Genomic DNA, 17796 nt, shown 5'->3' on the forward strand with positions numbered 1-17796 from the left:
GAATAAACCCTGCCTTTATAATTGTTCAGTGTGTGCAGACATTTTTGGGGACGCCCTATATCTAAAGAAAAGGCTGTAACTGTTTGGTGTGGGTCAGTCAGTAATCTGCTTTCATTTATATAAGAAAAGGGGAGAAGGCAGCAAAAGGCTGTGGTAGATAGCCTCTCGTTTAGCTTTGGGGATAGCAAGAAACTCGGGAACAGAGTAAGACTTTTCTGCCATTAGTGGTGACGGAGATTTTATGTCTAAAAGTAATTCCAGCAAAGCCCACATTCTGTAAACTGTCTCCATTCCCTCCAGACACACTTGGAGGTCAAGTACCCCTAGATATTTACTTTTAACTTGGTTTTCCATTTCCAACTTCTGTTGAAGCACGGCATTTTCTAGTTATAGCAGAGATTTTTAAGATTTAGTTCAGTTCGTGTCATATCACATTGCACTGTAACAGTGTGCAAATGTACCTCTGCTTTTTCCACGTTACCTTCCAATTTTAAACCCGTGGGGCAAATGCTTTGAGTTTACCTTAATACTTTCTTTACTGACTTAAAGAGGCTGTAAAACAGTTTAAGATGAACCTCAAAAGGCTTGTCAGGACTCCCTTGATCCTCAGGCTCTGGGATTCTCTGAGATAAATGCACTAATTATGGAAAATGATCAGAGACCACCCTTCCCTTCTACTCCGAGCTAGGAATGATCCATCTGATACAGAGACCTGGGGACAATGAGACATTCAGGACATAGACTATCATAAGGACCTTCTGTACTGAGCATTGTTGCGAAACCTCCATAGGAAAAGAAGAAGGCTTCGGCTGCCATCAGACCTGGATTCAAATCCTTACACTCTCATTTACTGGCGTAGAGACCAGGAGCAGGATACGTAATCTCTCTGAGTCTTGGCTTCCTCATTTGTAGCACAGGGAAAATAGTACTGCGGGTCCTTGAATAACGTTGTTTCCTTCAACATCATTTCATTGTCACATGGATAAAATGCCATAGGAATTTGCCTCTTGTTTTTAGTCAATTAGCCTATGGTAAAACTGGTTTCATTATTTGTCATTTTGCTTAAAGTCATAGAACCTATCAGTGACATTAGGCGAGGACTTATTTTGCCTACTTTAAGGGTTTGGGGATTTAATGAGATGATACCTGGCATCTCTCTCATATTTAATGAGTTCTGACTGGCCAAGAACTCCAAGGTGGGGGCAGAATTACTTGCCCCTCTCTCATTTGAAAGCAGCCCACTAAGAGACCAGGTTAAGTAGCAAAGGAAGGGAGGGAAGGTGATGACAGATAAGGAAGAGTGTTTTAATCAGTCTTTTTTCACTAATCTGTATTTCCCTTTCCCCACCACATGGGACAGACCAAAGTGTGCTTGCACAAGTCTGTTCTGAGAGCTTGTGTCCATTTAAAAATCATTGAAAGAACTGCTGCACTGCAAAATGATTCATCCTCCAACGGGGCAGGCAGAGCAGCGGTGGGCACGGGCCCCGGTGCCAGACCCGTGTGCAGGGGAGCACCTGGGACCCGGGAGAAGCAGCCTCGGACAGGCACAATTAGTGGGTCTTTCGACTTTCCTTCTAAAGTTATTCCCGAGGACCTGGGTTTTGCCTTGAGCAAAACCCCCGTTAACGGCCGGGACTCTACAAACAAACATTATTTTATTAGGTTTACCAGCAGATGAAAGCCGGGAGTTCCATTTGGACTCTTTTGGAGTCAATTAATGCATTAGCTAAAGACAAACCCTCCTGAAAAGAGCTCCCGTCTTCCGTCGTCCCGGGCAGCTTCTAAAGGAAGCTGGCCACTGCTCCCGAGGGCACATAAATGCCAGGCAGTGCGAGGGACGGAGCGGGGGAGCTGTCAATAATAAGATTCATGGATGAGGAAAATGGGTTCAATGATGTAGCTTAGTCCTAATGTGACACTGATCTCAAAGGATATACATTTTTCGAGCCTTTACTTTTAACCATGATCAGGAAATTTAAATATCATATCGTTTATATGACAGTTCCTGATTCAACGTAACCAACTATAAAACCAATTTTAAATAGCTGTCGTTACTTTCATAAGAGCTGTATGTATGACTTTAAAAGTAAGTGAACGATACATAAGACTGCGATTGTTTTCAGTTACGGTTTTAACTCAGCAGCAGAAACGGCCCGTAAAACAGTAGGAAAATAATAGAGATTGCAGAATGCTTCTTGAAAAAAAAAATTCTCAAAGCTCCCATCCACCCATCCATCCCTCCATCCTTCAAAATAATAACCACGAGCCCACAAAGCTCCAGGTGCTCTAGAATTAGCATGAAAGACAGTCACGGCCCGCATGGAGCCCAAGCTGGGCTTTCAATCTAAAGATCGCCCCTGTTTTAAAAGATACAGTAGCCCTGCTTTCAGCTGCCTCAGACTTCCACGATGAAGCAGTGAGCCCCCGTGGTCTTCATCACATCGAAGGCAGAACTCCTTGGTGAGGGTTGGGTTATTCCCAAAGGGTAAAACAAAAGACGCGCGCCTCTGTGGGCAGTACCACTTGTGGAAAGAACATTTCGCTGTTCTTACCAGGGAACGTGTCTTTTAAAAATCTTCGGAAAAATCCACATCCTGAAAGCATTTGATTCCCCTGAATTTAAAATGAGATTTTGCTCAGTGGCAAAGATACAAATTCATCCCCACAAGTATGGCTTCTGCGGTAGAAGGCACGTGACTTTGAGAGAGGGCTTATCGACAAGGTTGATAAATGGGGCCACAGGACAGGATTCGCCAAATTCCGTTCTCGGAGATTTCCTCCCCTTTACCTGGAGAATCCCCGCGTGCCTTGCCGGATCCCTAGCTGGAAGAGGTTACAAACGTTTTCAAGCACAATTTGTTTCCGTTTTTATTCCCTGCTCGCCGAGTTATGTGCTGTTAAACATTTCCAGGAGACTGTCAAAATGTAAGCATCCTGAGGTTTACACAGGCCACACCGTTAAATAACATATAAGCACAACATTTTAAACATTGTTTTCCAGCAACAGTAAATATTTGAGCTAAGTAAAAACTGAAGCTTGAAATGCAATAAGCATTTAAATGACTCCTTTCTGGGCCAGAATTCTTCTTTTCCCCTGTGCAACCCTGGGCTGCTGGGATTAAGGCGACTCTAGGGAGCTCAGCAAATGGTTGTGGGTTATGAGGTGTAGCATGAGCTTGGCGACAGCGTGCCACCCAGCCTCAAGAAACCCAGCCACGACTGGAACCCAAGAATCAGTGTGTTCACTTTGTGGCCAGCTTCACATTTTTTCCCCTCCTTGCAAAAAAAAAAAAAAAAAAGTGGCTACGAAAGTCAGGCCTCCCTCCCACCCCCTAAGCAACCACAGGATAGACGAAGGGCAGAGCCAAAGGCTGCGAGGCTGGCCCCCGGGGTGGGCAGGCAAGCATGTTGGAGTTACACATCTTCTAGCTCCTCAGCGTTTGGGAGGGAAGCGACGGGGGCTGCAGCAACAGCACTGGCGACGTATTGTGCTGTCACTTCAGGAAGAAGGAAAACCCAGAACAAGTTTGACGTGGTTTCCACCGCAGGGTGACTGCAGTCCTATTCAAGGATGTCATAGTCACACCACCCACTGAGCAGAACGGAGATGGAAATTAGGCCCCCTTCAAAGTGTCTCAAGCCATTGGCCATCTCTGAACAGAACAAGGGGAGGATTTTAAGGAGAGGCAGCTGTCTGTGGCCCTATTTCCTTTGGCTTCCTCATACCTCTGGTTTCTCATTTACTAAAGAGAATAGTCCTCAGCGACAGGTAGGTCCAGGTGAAGCCAAGACGCTCCCCTACCCAATGCAACCGCTCTTAGAGCAGCAGGCAGGGCAACCACCATGTCTGAGATTTGGGTCAGTGCTTCTACCGTGAAAATCGGATCTCCTATAAAATTTCATGCAAGTGAAGAGAAGGAATGCAGCGATTTATGGGGGCTTCTCTCCACATTCTGAAGACACAAGCTCGAAGGCTTTGTTATTCTAACACCGCCCACATTGCTAAGGCCTATCTGGAGTTTTGTGACTTGTCTTTGGGATTAAAATATAAACATTTATCACATCATGTTCCGAGGGGCTTGGGGAAGGAGGTTAGGAGGAGGGGTTTTCTTTTTGGTTTTACCAAACCCAAACCAAGGAGGGAGCCACGTATGCATGTGCGCTCTTTCTGGGAGGGTAACAAAGCTTTTGTTCGCTTAAAAAAAATCAGACTTGTGGATGGCACTGACTGTTCCCAATTTTGTACAGTAACTGAATGTCAACCTATTGACCTACAGCAAGACAGAGACTGACAGTGGCTGTCTCCTACGGAGGGGAAAGTTCCAGCTGACGACCAATAGACTCATCATAGCCTCCTCAGGAGCACGCCTGTGGGAGAAAAGGAGCCCTACTTTCTGTTCAAGCTTCTTTTCCCAAACGGTTACAGCTCTGGCCAAAAATTACCAAGTGTGGGATACAGCGGAATAAGGTTTTGGTGTGAGGGAGAATGAGTCAGAGAAAATACAATTGCCATCATTTCATACCAATCTTCATGCCCAATTTCCAGTGAAACTTTATATTGCTTTAACTCCCAGGATAAGAAACTGCAGGAAGTGCTGGGGATGACCAGAACAAAAGGGTCGCTTTGCTAGGTCCCTTGCTTACGGATGGTTAAATGTGGTTTTTCTTCCTCACTGTGAAAATGGCATGCTGAAAATGAGGGTACACATTACTTTGGAAGACCGGGAGGGTACATATCCATGCCAATATGAATAAAATCCCTCTCAAAACACACTGAGTCCAATAATGGTCATTATTCACCAAGTGACATACAAAGAAAAGAAAATACTTCAATAGCTTTAAAAATAGTTTATTTCCTCCTTCACAGACACACAAGCCTTCTGACCATTATCCAAGGCACCACAAATTAAATAAAAACTTAAGAGTACATTTGTCTTACATGATTCAAGATAGAGTGGATTTTAAAGCAAATGGGTGCCACCTGAGGGGGGGTCTGGAGGGGATCAGGGCAGGTACCAGGAACGGGCATGCATTTTCCTAGTGTTCACTGCAACAGGCAGAGCCAGCACAGGTGCAGCCTACGAGCAGTTTTCCCAAGTAGCAGGTCCAGAAGTGTGGCGTCTCACGGTCTCTCCATCTACATAAGAAAATGCCATAAGGACTTCCCTAAAGTACAAGCCTTCTCACCAGTAGTCTTGGTACCAGTAACAGAATATGATTATTAAATATCTTCAATGTGGTTTTCATTACAAAAAATAAAATAAAACATGTTTCACATAAAAGCTTTATAATATAATCCAGAGGCCAGACTTAGTGTGCGTTTAAAATCTGAAGCCAGGCTAGGCTGGCTACTTCTGACCATGATTTCATTGCTTCCAGGGCTTTACGCTTTCCTAAATACGCACCCAGCTTCTTACCAGTTCAAAAGCTCATGAAACACTTTGCTCTGAGCATCGTGATTGCCTTTCGGTAGCCTCTTTGGGATTACAATCCTAATCCAAGGAGAACAGCTCTAATTTCTATTCAGATTTGCTCTTTCTCCCAAATCATGTGAGTGTTGACCAAAACCTAGCAAATGTCAGGCACAAAGGTTTGTGAGCAGGAGGCCCAAAGAGGAATTATGAATAATTTTACAATGATCTGGTTAAGAAAATACAAAGAAAAGGAATGATTTTCCTCATAAAAAAAAAAAAAAAAGCCTGGACTTGAATTTAAACAAGAGATAGACGTGAAAGGAATGAAATATTGCTTCCACCCGAGATGGGGCATTCTTTACCCATGTAACAACAGAGCTATCGCGACACCCCCCGGTCGGGCCTCCTAGGGGCCTCCGCTGGTAACTTTTGAGGTAGATGCTGATGGCCTGAAGAGAGGTAGGTACAGTCCAAATTTGTTTTCAATCCCTGCGAATGTGGCTACTGCCAGTTTGTATCCCCCAACGTGATCAGGACTGGGAGCGGGCAGCGTGATCCGGGATTTAGGAACTGCCTCGGAGCCCATGGGTTTCCTGAAAGAGAAAAGAGAGCGGAGCATCTGAGTTTTGTTTTATTTTTTTAACTTGGTAAACACAACATCCAAACACTGAGCATCTGCGCCCTAAAGGAGTGGTGGAATTCTGGTCAGTTGTATGTTCCCCTTGGAAATAGGTCTGATCTGAAGACGTGATTTCACTACTTCCCTACATCTTCTCCATTTCAGCCCGTAGGCGGGCATACCTTTCTCCAGGATGACTGAGTATGCGAAGCAACTGAAATGTAGCTTCAATTTAGCATGAATGTAGCAGGATGACACTTACACTCCTCCAAAATCAACGTAGAACCAGCGCTGTAGCAATTCATATGTCAGCAAAGTCACACCAAACTGGGGTGAGGATCGAAGCACACGAGCTTAAAAAAAAAAAAAAAAGGGTGGCGTGGGGGGGAATATCAGGTATAATTAGATTTTTAAAAAACTTTACCTGATACCAAAGGTTTAGTTCAGGACAAATTATTTCCATACCGCCAGCTCCTTTCCACAGGGCTTTCGGGCCTTCCTCCTGCAGTATCTTCCGAAAGCAGTCCATCACGCCGCTGTAAGTGGTTTGGCCGGCCCTGGCGGCCACCTGTAATCGAGTCTTGATAACATCAGCAGGGGTCACTAAAGATGCCGCTGGCATACCTGCAGGAAAGACAACAGCCATGGCAGTCTGCTCACATTCGCACTATATAAAAAATAACTGCTCTTTGAACTGCTGGCCCGTGGAAGGAAAGTTAAGAATCCGAGGAAATCAGATGCCTATTTTACTGTCCCCTCTGGGACATACCACCCTAACCATCTTGTCTAAGGCGATGGAGGCTCCCGCACATCTACGGACACCCCTCACCCCCTCCCCCATCACCTCCACTTGTTATGCTTCTATTCTTAAATAGTTATAATGAATTATTTATCAACAACACTCCTTCCAGGGGGTGAGAGTAAACAGAGAGGAGAGAGAACGTCTTTGGCACTCCGCCCCCGCTCTCCTTTTGAAATCAGAAACTCACCAAGTTATTAGATCTGATTTTTCAGAGGTGAAGCTTGTTATGCGTTTCCTCTTCATGCTTTTCTGTGGCTGCTGGCAGTCACGGGAGGTGCCTTCTCGCACACAGTCAACCACCCCCGACCCTCCAAACCCTGGCCTCTCCAGTTACACCAGAAAAAGGCCTTACTAGTAGCTAAACAAACACTGTGCGCGCGCATCTGCTATGTGTGTGTGTGTGTGTGTGTGTGTGTGCGGGTGTGTAAAGGTGACTAGGGAGGAGACTTGCATAGATAACACTTTAGGATTTCTTTTTCATAGACTGACATCTCCTAGAGAAAATATCTGACAGATTTATACTGGCTGGTCATCAATGAAAAAGGAACAACAACAACAACAAAACCTTCCCCAAATTACCAATGGGAAATATTTCTACAGTCATTTTATCCAAAATGGGGCAGCCCATGTTTAGATTTTTTAAAAGCGAGACTGTGCTCAGAAGACACTGTCTCTTCTGGTTTTATTACTTTTCCATTATGAACCCACTCCAAACCAAATTGGTCAAATGCAGATGCATAAATCTCCTTTGCTTTTTTTAAGGCTTAATAATTCTGTAAGAATTTCTGTCCAAACCAACGTGGTCTGGCTCGCAGCGCCATCCCATCCTTCTAACAGACAGCTTTAAAGCTACAGTGCGCGCGTGTGTCTGGGGAAACGCGCACAGTACACGTCTGCACTTTTCTTACGAAGCTGAAGCTCTTCCTCTTCCGTCTGGACTGAGCTCCTCAAACTTCATCTTAGGTCCCCGTTTTTATAAAGCACATCACATATTTGCCTGTGAAAAAGCTCACTTTCGATTCCAGTGCTTCACGGGATAAGTCATCCTGAATTTCCTAAGAGCTTGTTGGAATTATTTTAACTTTGAGCCAGAAGTTTATCCTCCAACATAATGGAAGGAAACAGGAAAAATGCTTAGGAACCCACGGTGTTCACACCACTGACTTTGCTTTACTTCCTGGCTTAGAAAGAGTTTAGCAAGGCCTTCTGCCGTAAACATCCAATAGCATCCTCCTTATAGTGCTGGGCAGGCAGGTCAGATGTGACTGTGAAAGATGCACAAGCAATGAAATGGGGAAAGTTTCCTTCAGTTAGGGTCTTTTTCATATAGAGTTCCTTGTTATGGAAAAAAAAAAAAGAGCAAGACAGATGCATTAAGGTGGGGGAGGAGAGGGGGGAGGGAGGGGAAGTGCGGTGGCAGAGGAAAGATACTCATTAGTGGAATAAAATTGCCAAAAGAAACATAAGATGTTTAGTAAGATGTCTACTAAACATAAGATGTTTAGTTTCATGTGTGTTTGTTGGGGGGTTGCTGGAAACACAGTAGCCTGCACTAGACGCTCAGGCTCTCCATCCCCAGCTCCCATCTCTCAGATGAGGCAGCTGCCCTCAGAGAAACTGTCTCTCTGTAGACAGGGGTTTTCTCTTCACCTGGAGAGCAACAGGCTGCTCCAAAACAAGGCTGGGAAAGACGAGTAGCCTGGTCTCTCCTGGATTCTAAAAGGCTAAGGCTATACCGATCAAGGCCAAGTGTTCTCTATTCCCAAGGATGGGGGTGGGCAAGAGGGGGCTAGACCTGGAGGCTTCTTCTAGGTTCCTCAACAGGGAGGGGACCTGAGGCTTCAGGGATAGACAAACAGGGAGACCTCGGGACCACCCATTACTCGTGTGACAGGAACAATTCGGGGTGCTCTTTAGCTAATAAAAAAAACACCTCTCTTTAAGGGGGCACAGCAGCTGGAGAGGAGGAGTTCATTTACAACAAAAAGGAAGCATGGCCAGCAAAAGACACCTTTGGGGAAAGTCATCCTTAATTTTCCTAACTACCCCATTAGTATCTGTAAAGGATGTACCTCTCTGTTTATGGCATTCAGAGTTCATACCTATTTGTTTTGGATCGAGGTTAAGAGTTTTAAAAATTCCCTTCGCATCCTTATCTAAATTACCTGCTTGTATCAGCTTCTAAGAAAAGTGTGGAGATTCTCACTTGGAATGAGAAAATACCATGTTCGTGTCATACTTTTAAGTTGGGGTTTTATAAGATAGTATTATGTTGATAATACTTAGAAGCAGTGGTTCTCAACCTTCTGGCCCTTTAAATACAGTTCATGTTGTGACCCAACCATAAAATTATTTTCGTTGCTACTTCATAACTGTAATGTTGCTACTGTTAAGAATCGTAATGTAAATATCTGATATGCAGGATGGTCTTAGGTGACCCCTGTGAAAGGGTCGTTCGACAGCCAAAGGGGTCACGACCCACAGGTTGAGAACCGCTGACTTAGAGGCTGATGTCGGTGCATTTTATCTTTTATAAGTGCAAACATGCCTCTGTACTTCTGAATGCTATTTTCAAACCCTGGCTTCCATTTAGTCTGACACTGATATTGCTAAACTTGCTTATTGTTGGTATCTGCCTGGTACATGGTTTTCAATTCATTCTCGTTCAATCTTTCTATGTCACTGTTTTCTCAAACTTCAGGTGACTCGATTTCTTTTCAGAACTCATCGGAAGGCATCTGTTTTGACTTAGGAGCATTGAATCCACTCCATTGTGGCTATTATTGTGGTTAACAGACTTATTTCTGCCGCCCTACATTACGGCTTTTATTTTCTCTGCTTTTGTTTCGCTTTTGAACTCCACCCTTTCCTGTCCAATATATTCAAATGCTATGTGCATTTATTACACAGGTGTGACATTTACAATGTGTAGAAGTAGTTAGCTGGACATCCTTCACCAGCAGGTGAGCCCTTCAGCACACTGCCACCTTTGTCCTTCCTTTGCTTTATCTGCCTCCCAAGGACTCCTCTTGTATAAAAACAAAGTGTGTGCCAAAGTGAACAGTTATTTGCACAGACTCTCAGGTTTAACTTCATTTGCTGTTTCATGTATCCCACATTTTCTTCTTTCTTCAATTCACTTTTCATTTTGACTGGGAAGCCTCTGAGGGGTAACCTTTGAGTCCCGACATGGAGAAACTCACTTAAACTTGGTCTGAACGCTCGTGTGCTGGGAATGTAACTGAGGTCCGAGACATCCTCCCCTGGCATTCTGAAGCTACCCAGGACTGAAGGTGAGAAGTCCTCCCTCCCTTATGGAATTAGACCTCCTGGATTAATCCTACATATCTCTGAAACGTGCTCAAAGTTTTCATCTCTGTCTTTTTGCTCCACATTCTAGAGTGTTCTTTTTTGTTGTTCTTTTTTCCTATGAGTTTATTTTCCAGATGCCTACTTTGGTCTTTGATCAAATCCATTCTATCATTCAGACCATCTACGGATTTTTAATCTTGGCAATCCTGTTATTAGCTTTCAAGGAAGCCTCTTTACTGATCGTTCCTTTAAAATCTCTCTGAGGACCTTAATTATAGTTCTTCAAAGTTCTTCTCTGTTCCCTGAATTGCCTGTTTTCTCTCTAATTCATCTGTTTACTTGCCTTACAGCTCAGTCTTGTCTGAGGACCTCTGTCTGTCTATTGATATTCAAGTTCAAAGGACAGGCTGATTAGTGCTGTGGAGGCTTCTACCAGTGTCACCCTAGGACAGTGTCACCCACAGGGCTCTCTCCTGAATGGGAGGATGGTCTATGGGTTTTGAGACACAGGCCTGTTAACTGGATGCAAGGGGCTGTTAGCTGCGGGAGTGGGGAACTTCCAAATCAGCTGAAGTACAAAGCACTTCACTCTGGAAGTAGAGGGAATTATTTTACACCCCTATGGGGAAGAGTGGCCATTATCACCCCCCCCCCCCAATCTGTGGTAAAGGCCTAAAATTATCTTAAACCTTGCTTTCTTTCAATCCCCCTCCTTGCAAGTGTTGCCTGAAGCTCCAAATAAAAAGGGGGTGGGGGGGGCGGGGAGGAGACTACGCCTAACCTTCAGGCAGGAAATGAAATTCTTTAACCCTTGCCATGATTTACCCTGAAACCTCCATCCCCACACTCCAGACATTGTATTGTTCACTCAGAGGTCAAAATTCTCTGGATCTGCTTTTACTACAAGTAGTTTTTCCTACCAGTGTTTTGCTCTGTGGCATCTTCCAGTCCAATTTCAGAGTCACTATGGTTCCATTTCCCACCTTTTAAGGGCTGCTGCTAACATTTTCTAGTGTCAGTGAGGAGTTTTGAAAATGTATTTTTTTTTACATTTTAAGGTATTTGGGAGGAGGAAAGATGGATGAATATGTTCAGTTCATTACCTTGATCTAATCTCTCCATTACATTTTTAAAAAATAACCTAAGAATTGCTTTTAAATTATTTTCCCCTTTTTTTATTGAATTTATTGAATGGCATTGGTTAATAAAACTATATAGGTTTCAGGTGTACAATTCTATAATATGTCATCTGTATACTGTATTGTGTGTTCACCACCTGAAGTCAAATCTCCTTCCATCACCATTTATCCCCCCTTGACCCTCTTCTACCTCCACCCACCCCCATTTTTCTCTGGTAGTCACCATACTGTTGTCTGTGTCTATGAGGGTCTTTTTTTTTTCTTTTTGTTTGTTTAATACCTTCAACTTTTTCACACTGCCCCAAAACCCCGCTCTCCTCTGACAGCTGTCAGTCTCTTCTCTATCTATGACTCTGTTTCCATTTTGTTTGTTAGTTCATTTTGTTCAACAGACTTCACATATGAGTGAGATCATATGGTACTTGTCTTTCTCTGACTGGCTTTCTTCATTTAGTATAATGCTCTCCAGGTCCATCCACGATGTCATAAAACAGTGATGGCGAACCTTTTGAGCTCGGCGTGTCAGCATTTTGAAAAACCCTAACTTAACTCTGGTGCCGTGTCACATATAGAAATATTTTGATATTTGCAACCATAGTAAAACAAAGACTTATATTTTTGATATTTATTTTATATATTTAAATGCCATTTAACAAAGAAAAATCAACCCAAAAAATGAGTTCGCGTGTCACCTCTGACACGCGTGTTATAGGTTTGCCATCACTGTCATAAAAGGTGATTTTTTCCTTCTTTTTTATGGTTGAGTATAAATATTCCACAAATTTTTTATTCATTCGTCCACTGATAAACACTTGGGCTGCTGTTCCCAAATCTTGACTATTGTAAATAATGCTGTAACGAACATGTGTAACTCCTTTCGAATCAGTGTTTTGGGTTTCTTGGGGTACATTCCCAGAAGTGGAATCACTGGGTCACAAGGCAATTACATTTTTACTTTTTTGAGGTAACTCTTTTCACAGTGGCTACATCAATTTGCATTCCCACCAACAATGTACAAAGGTTCCCTTTTTTCCACATCCTAGTCAACACTTGTTTGTTGATATGGATGATAGCAATTCTGACAGGAGTGAGATGATATCTCATTGTGGTTTTAATTTGCATTTCCCTGATGATTAGTGATGTTGAGCATCTTTTCATATGTTCATTGGTGATCTGTATGTCCTCTTTGGAGATCTGACAATTCAGGTCCTTTGTGCATTTTTTAATTGGATTGGGTTTTTTTTATGAGTTTTATAAGTTCTTTATAAATATTTGATATTAACTGCTTATCAAATGTATTATTAGCAAATTGTTCTCCCATTAGTGCGTTGTCTTTTCATTTTGTTGATGGGTTCCTTTGTTGTGCAAGAACTTTTCAGTTTGATGTAGTCCCATCTGTTTGTTTGTTGCTCTTGCCCAAGGCGATATATAAAAAATATTGCTATGAGAAATGTCTGAGATTTTAATGGCTATGTTTTCTTCTAGGATTTTTATGGTTTAGAGTCTAACACTTAAGTCTTTAATCTATTTTATTTTTTTGTATGGTGTAAGAAGGTGGTCTAGTTTCATTTTTTGCATGTATCTGTCCAATTTTCCCAATACCATTTTTTGAATAGACTATCTTTACCCCAGTGAATGTTTTTGCCTTCCTTGTCAAATATTAATCAACATAAAGGCATGGGTCTATCTCTGGGCTCTCTATTCTGTTCTATTGATCTATGTGTCTGTCTTTATGCTATACTATGCTGTTTTGATTACTATGCCTTGTAGTCAACTCTGATATCAGGTAGTGTGATTCTTTCAACTTTGTTTTTCTTTCTCAATATGCTGTGGCTATTTGATATCTTGTGGAATTCCATATAAAATTTTGGAATATTTGTTCTAGTTCTGTGAAATGTGCCATTGGTGTCTTGATAGGAATTGTATTGAATCTATAAATTACTTTGGGAAGTATGGACATTTGAACATGAACATGGCATATACTTCCACTTATTTGTATTGTTTTCAATTTCTTTTTTTAGTGACATATAGTTTTCTGAGTAGAGGTTTTTTATACCCTTGATTAAATTTATTCCTAGGCATTTTATTTTTTGGATGCAATTATGAACATGTTATTTAGCCTCCATGTCTTTGTGTGTTTTTTTGGTATGTGATTTATTTCTAGTTTCATACCATTGTGGTCAGAGAAGATGCTTGATATGCTTTCAGTCTTCTTACATTTACTGAGATTTGTTTTGTGTCCTAACATGTAGTCTATCCTAGAAAATGTTCCATGTACACTTGAAAAGAATGTATATTCTGAAAATATAAATTAAATCCATCTGATTTAGTGTGTCATTTAAGGCCGCCATTTAGTTGTTTATTTTCTGTCTGGAAGATCTATCCAATGATGTCAATGGGTTGTCAAAATCCCCTACTGACTCTATTACTGTCAATCTTTCCCTTTATGTCCATCAAGATTTGCTTTATATATTTAGTGCTCGTATGTTGGGTGCATAAATGTTTACGAGGGCTATATCCTCTTGTTGGATTGCTCCCTTTCTCATTATGTAGTGTTCTTCTTTGTCTCTTACTATAGGCTTTGTTTTCAAATCTATTTTGTCAGATATAAGTATTGCTATCCTAGTTGTTTTTCCCATTTGCATGAAATATTGTTTTCCACCCTTTTACTTTTAGTCCATGTATATCTTTTGTTCTGACGTGGGTCTCTTGTAGACAGCATACATGTGTGTCTTGGTTTCTTATCCATTCAGCTACCCTATGTCTTTTGATTTGAGCATTTAAGCCACTTACATTTAACGTGATTACTGACAGATGCATATTTACTACTATTTTAATCTTTTAACTATGTTCCTCTGTTAAAGAAGACCCTTTGACATTTCTTGTAATATTGGTTTGGGGGTAACTAACTTCTTTGGTTTTTTTCTTGTCAGGGAAGCTCTTTATTTCTCCTTCAATTTTACACAACTTTGCTGGGTGGAGCAGTCTTTGAATGTTTTATGCCAATCTCTTCTGACTTGAAATGTTTCTGTTTAGAAACCTGCTGACAGTCTTCTGGAAGCTCCCTTGTAGGTAACTGTCTTCTCTTGCTGCTTTTAAGATTCTCTCTTTGTCTTTAAACTATACCATTTTAATTATGATGTGTCTTGGTGTGGGCCTCTTTGGGTTCATCTTTTTTGGGGACTCTGCACTTCCTGGACTTGTGTGTCTTTTTCCTTTACAAGGTAAGGGAAGTTTTCGATCATTTCTTTTCAAATAGTTTCTCAATTCCTTGCGCTCTCTCTCCTCCTTGTGGTACCCCTATGATGTATATGTTGTTTCGCTTCATGTTGTCCCAAAGGTCCCTAAACTATCCTCATTTAAAACTTATTTTTTCGGCTCTGATTGGGTATTTATTTCTTTGTACCTTGTCTTCTAAATCGCTGATTCTAAGTGAAGTGGAATATGAACCTGGGTAGTCTGACACCATGATCCATGCCATGAACCACTTTGCTGTGATGGCTAACAATGCTTCAGAAATGATATTAAGTGAAAACCACATATATATACAGTGTGATCAAAACTCTGTTAAAAACCATTCAAGGGGAAGAAAATTAACAAAAATGTTAAATAGTGATTATAGCGTTGTGGAAAAATGGATAATATTTTATTTAACCTTTATGTTATTTTCATAATCATAAAAAAAACTAAAAGAGAAAGAAATCAACTACTAATTTCTATAGCTTGGTTGTATGGGTTTTTAGAAAACACCACCCAGAGATGAAATCATGTCTGAGTAGCTATCTTCTGCAAGGGAAGAATTAAAGGGGATATTTTTGTGGTGTGAAGAAAAAACAAAGTCCTAGACTTTGATCTGAGCTTTAATTCTTCTGATTTCACAATTGATTTCTGGAGTGATTTATAGACATATTCTTTTGGATTCAATATACAATTGGCTAACATTTATTGAGTATTTATTATATGCTAGGCACGTGGTTGCTCTCACTTGTGCCTCACAACCATACCTCCTAGTTGGTAATTATCTCCATTAATAGCCAAGGAAACCAAAGCTTAGGGGAGATTAAAATGACTTGGCCAAGGTCACCCACTAAGTGGTATGCTAGTTCTCCCCATTCGGTTTTCAACCTTATTTCAAGTAATTTAAAACAAACTGAATGATAACCTTTGGCTCAAAAAATATTATCATTTATATATATGTAAATGATACCTAAAGGACACAGTGAGTCAAAGGCAAGATGGGATTAAACGTGGGTATTTTATATTCTTGTCTTGAAATCATGATTTCCTGATACAGGTAGAGTGATCTCATTGCTACTTTTACACTAGGGTTCCGGGCAGCCAGGAAGGATCAATCCTGCCCCATATGCCAATATCACTGCCTTTGAAGAAAAAGAATTAATTAAGAATTAAAGAGCAGCTACCTGGGTTCCTTCCTCCAGGGGCTCCCCAGGCTACAAGCAGGACAAGGAGCCCACAAAACAGCAAGCAACTTCTCAAAGCAGGGGGTTGTTCTCAGGAGACTTAAGCCACATATCTGATGAGAACACCACCTGTATCAAAACTGTTGGGACCCAGGCATCACAGGACTGCCTTAGGGTTTGTTAACTCATTAAATGTTTGTCAACACCTGGAGAGCTAATCCAGATTGTTCCGGCCTTTAGGGTCTCTGCACCAGGAGTAGCATCAAAGAACATACTGATCCCTGCTGTGGCTATAATCAAATTTCCTCTAGGGATTTACATGGCGATGGAGAAACCAACCTCCACATCTATTTCTCTTCTATTGATATTTTCACTGTAGCCCTGAAAAAAGATGACAGCCATTTCTCTCTGAGATTCAATTAACACGCACACCCAGATCCTCTGACCTTATACAGCGAGGAGGAAGCAGGAATCTAACAGCACCAAGTTGTACTACATTTCTTTTCTCTAAATGATAATACTATTGCTTCAATTCTGGACAAGCTGTCATACATGCTTGTGCTTAGATACCACTAAAGCACAATTATTACATTTTTTTTTAAACTTCCGACTTAGTTCTCATTCTTATGCTATGAAGGGAAACTAAATGGAACGTGAACTGGAATCCAATAATACCACCAAACACACCCATTTTTAATGAGCCTTTTCTGGAGTTAAGAAATTAACTTGTCTAACAGTTTAATCTGCCAGAAGTAAGGTTCATTTCCTTCCCTTTCTTTTCAGTAGCTCTTCAAAGCAACATATAGCCAGCCAAGTCCTGTGTGCCCAGTCAACAGCTAGAAGCAAAGTTCCAGTGTAGTGGTTCCGGTGCGGGTGGGAACGGAGCTCTCTGAGGGGTACTCACCAGCTATGGCACCAGCCAAGAGCAGGCTCCCAGGGCTAACCTGCCCATCTTCGTTTGCAAAGGAAGCCTTCACGTGAGCGTAGCACGGGAAATAGATGGCTGAGAAAGGAATGTCCCGCAGAAAGCATGCTTTGGCACCCTGTCCATTGGAAAAGGAAGAAAAACCACATGAAACACATATCCCATTGAGAAGATCAAGCTTCTCTGGAACTTATCTTGGAACAAAATATTCCCTGAGAAGACTGAATTGTACTCACAAGTTGAAAAGGTAACAGAAAAAAAACAAAGTATTGCCCGAATTCTGCAAGTAATAAATCTAAATTTTCTTCTTAAAAATAAAACTAATTTTATTGAGGAAGAAGGGGTAGTTCTCGCTTTTTCTAATAGTAAGATTTCTATTCAAGTGATTTGGGGACTTGGTCTGTGACAACCTTTCCCTACTGATGGCAGGTCACTGGCATTTCAAGGAGGTTTTGTTCTCAGAAGATGGGCAGCAACAGCCAAGATGCCTCTTTGTTCATATACCAGGAAGTAGAACAATTAGATAGGTGGCAAGGGAAGGGGCTTATTTTTTGTATTGTTTGAGACTCTGATGAAAGTGTTGGACTCCTTCCCAGAAAAAATTACACATATGTAAAAAATTATATACCTTTTCAATGGGTTCATGGATCCCCTAATCTACTCACATACTTACCCCTACCCTCCAGGATTTATGAAACATTGACAAATGCTTTAAAATATTTACAATAATTCCTACACATTTAATACCTGTGTGTAGAGCAATTAACAACTAGAACAAAGTCTTCACCAAATAATTTTTGGTGTCAAAATGGTGACATGGGGAGGCCTTGAGAATTGATGCGTGCCCAGTTAGATGAAACAGTTAATCGTCTAATGAAAACCACAAGATGTATACTGTGTTTAGGTAGGCTAAATGGAAAGGAAGTCACCCTTTTGCAACACTTCATGATTTAATAGCATTTCTTTTACAGATTTTGTAAAACCTAAAGCTTTCCACCAAATTTAGAGATTCTTTAAAGAAAATAATGACTCCATCCAAATTCATCAGATGCAGTTAAGCCCAGTGACATTTACTGAGGTCCAAGGATGTTGGATCTTGGGTATTTTGGGGCGGATGGTGGTCTCCAATCTGTCAAACTTCCTTAACACAGCGCATTCATT

At 41.4% G+C, this 17796-nt stretch overlaps 1 protein-coding gene across 4 annotated transcripts in view; it reads right to left on the reverse strand.

Moving 5' to 3' along the window:
• Positions 1-4836: 4836 nt before the first annotated feature.
• The window catches only part of SLC25A13 (solute carrier family 25 member 13), a 133033-nt gene continuing 120073 nt past the window's right edge, over positions 4837-17796 (reverse strand). For 3 of the 4 annotated variants that reach the window (XM_006085002.3, XM_006085001.3, XM_023750738.1), the window contains 4 exons: positions 16615-16753; positions 6502-6660; positions 6299-6389; positions 4837-6010 (listed from right to left, as the gene is read on the reverse strand). In XM_006085002.3, coding sequence (XP_006085064.1) covers positions 5824-6010; positions 6299-6389; positions 6502-6660; positions 16615-16753 — 576 coding nt within the window. In that variant the 3' untranslated portion in view covers positions 4837-5823. The remainder of the gene's footprint in view (positions 6011-6298; positions 6390-6501; positions 6661-16614; positions 16754-17796) is intronic. The other variant, XM_023750737.1, reaches the window with a different exon arrangement.

Source organism: Myotis lucifugus, unplaced genomic scaffold (assembly GCF_000147115.1).
Source record: "Myotis lucifugus unplaced genomic scaffold, Myoluc2.0 scaffold_15, whole genome shotgun sequence".
NCBI classification, from domain to species: domain Eukaryota; kingdom Metazoa; phylum Chordata; class Mammalia; order Chiroptera; family Vespertilionidae; genus Myotis; species Myotis lucifugus.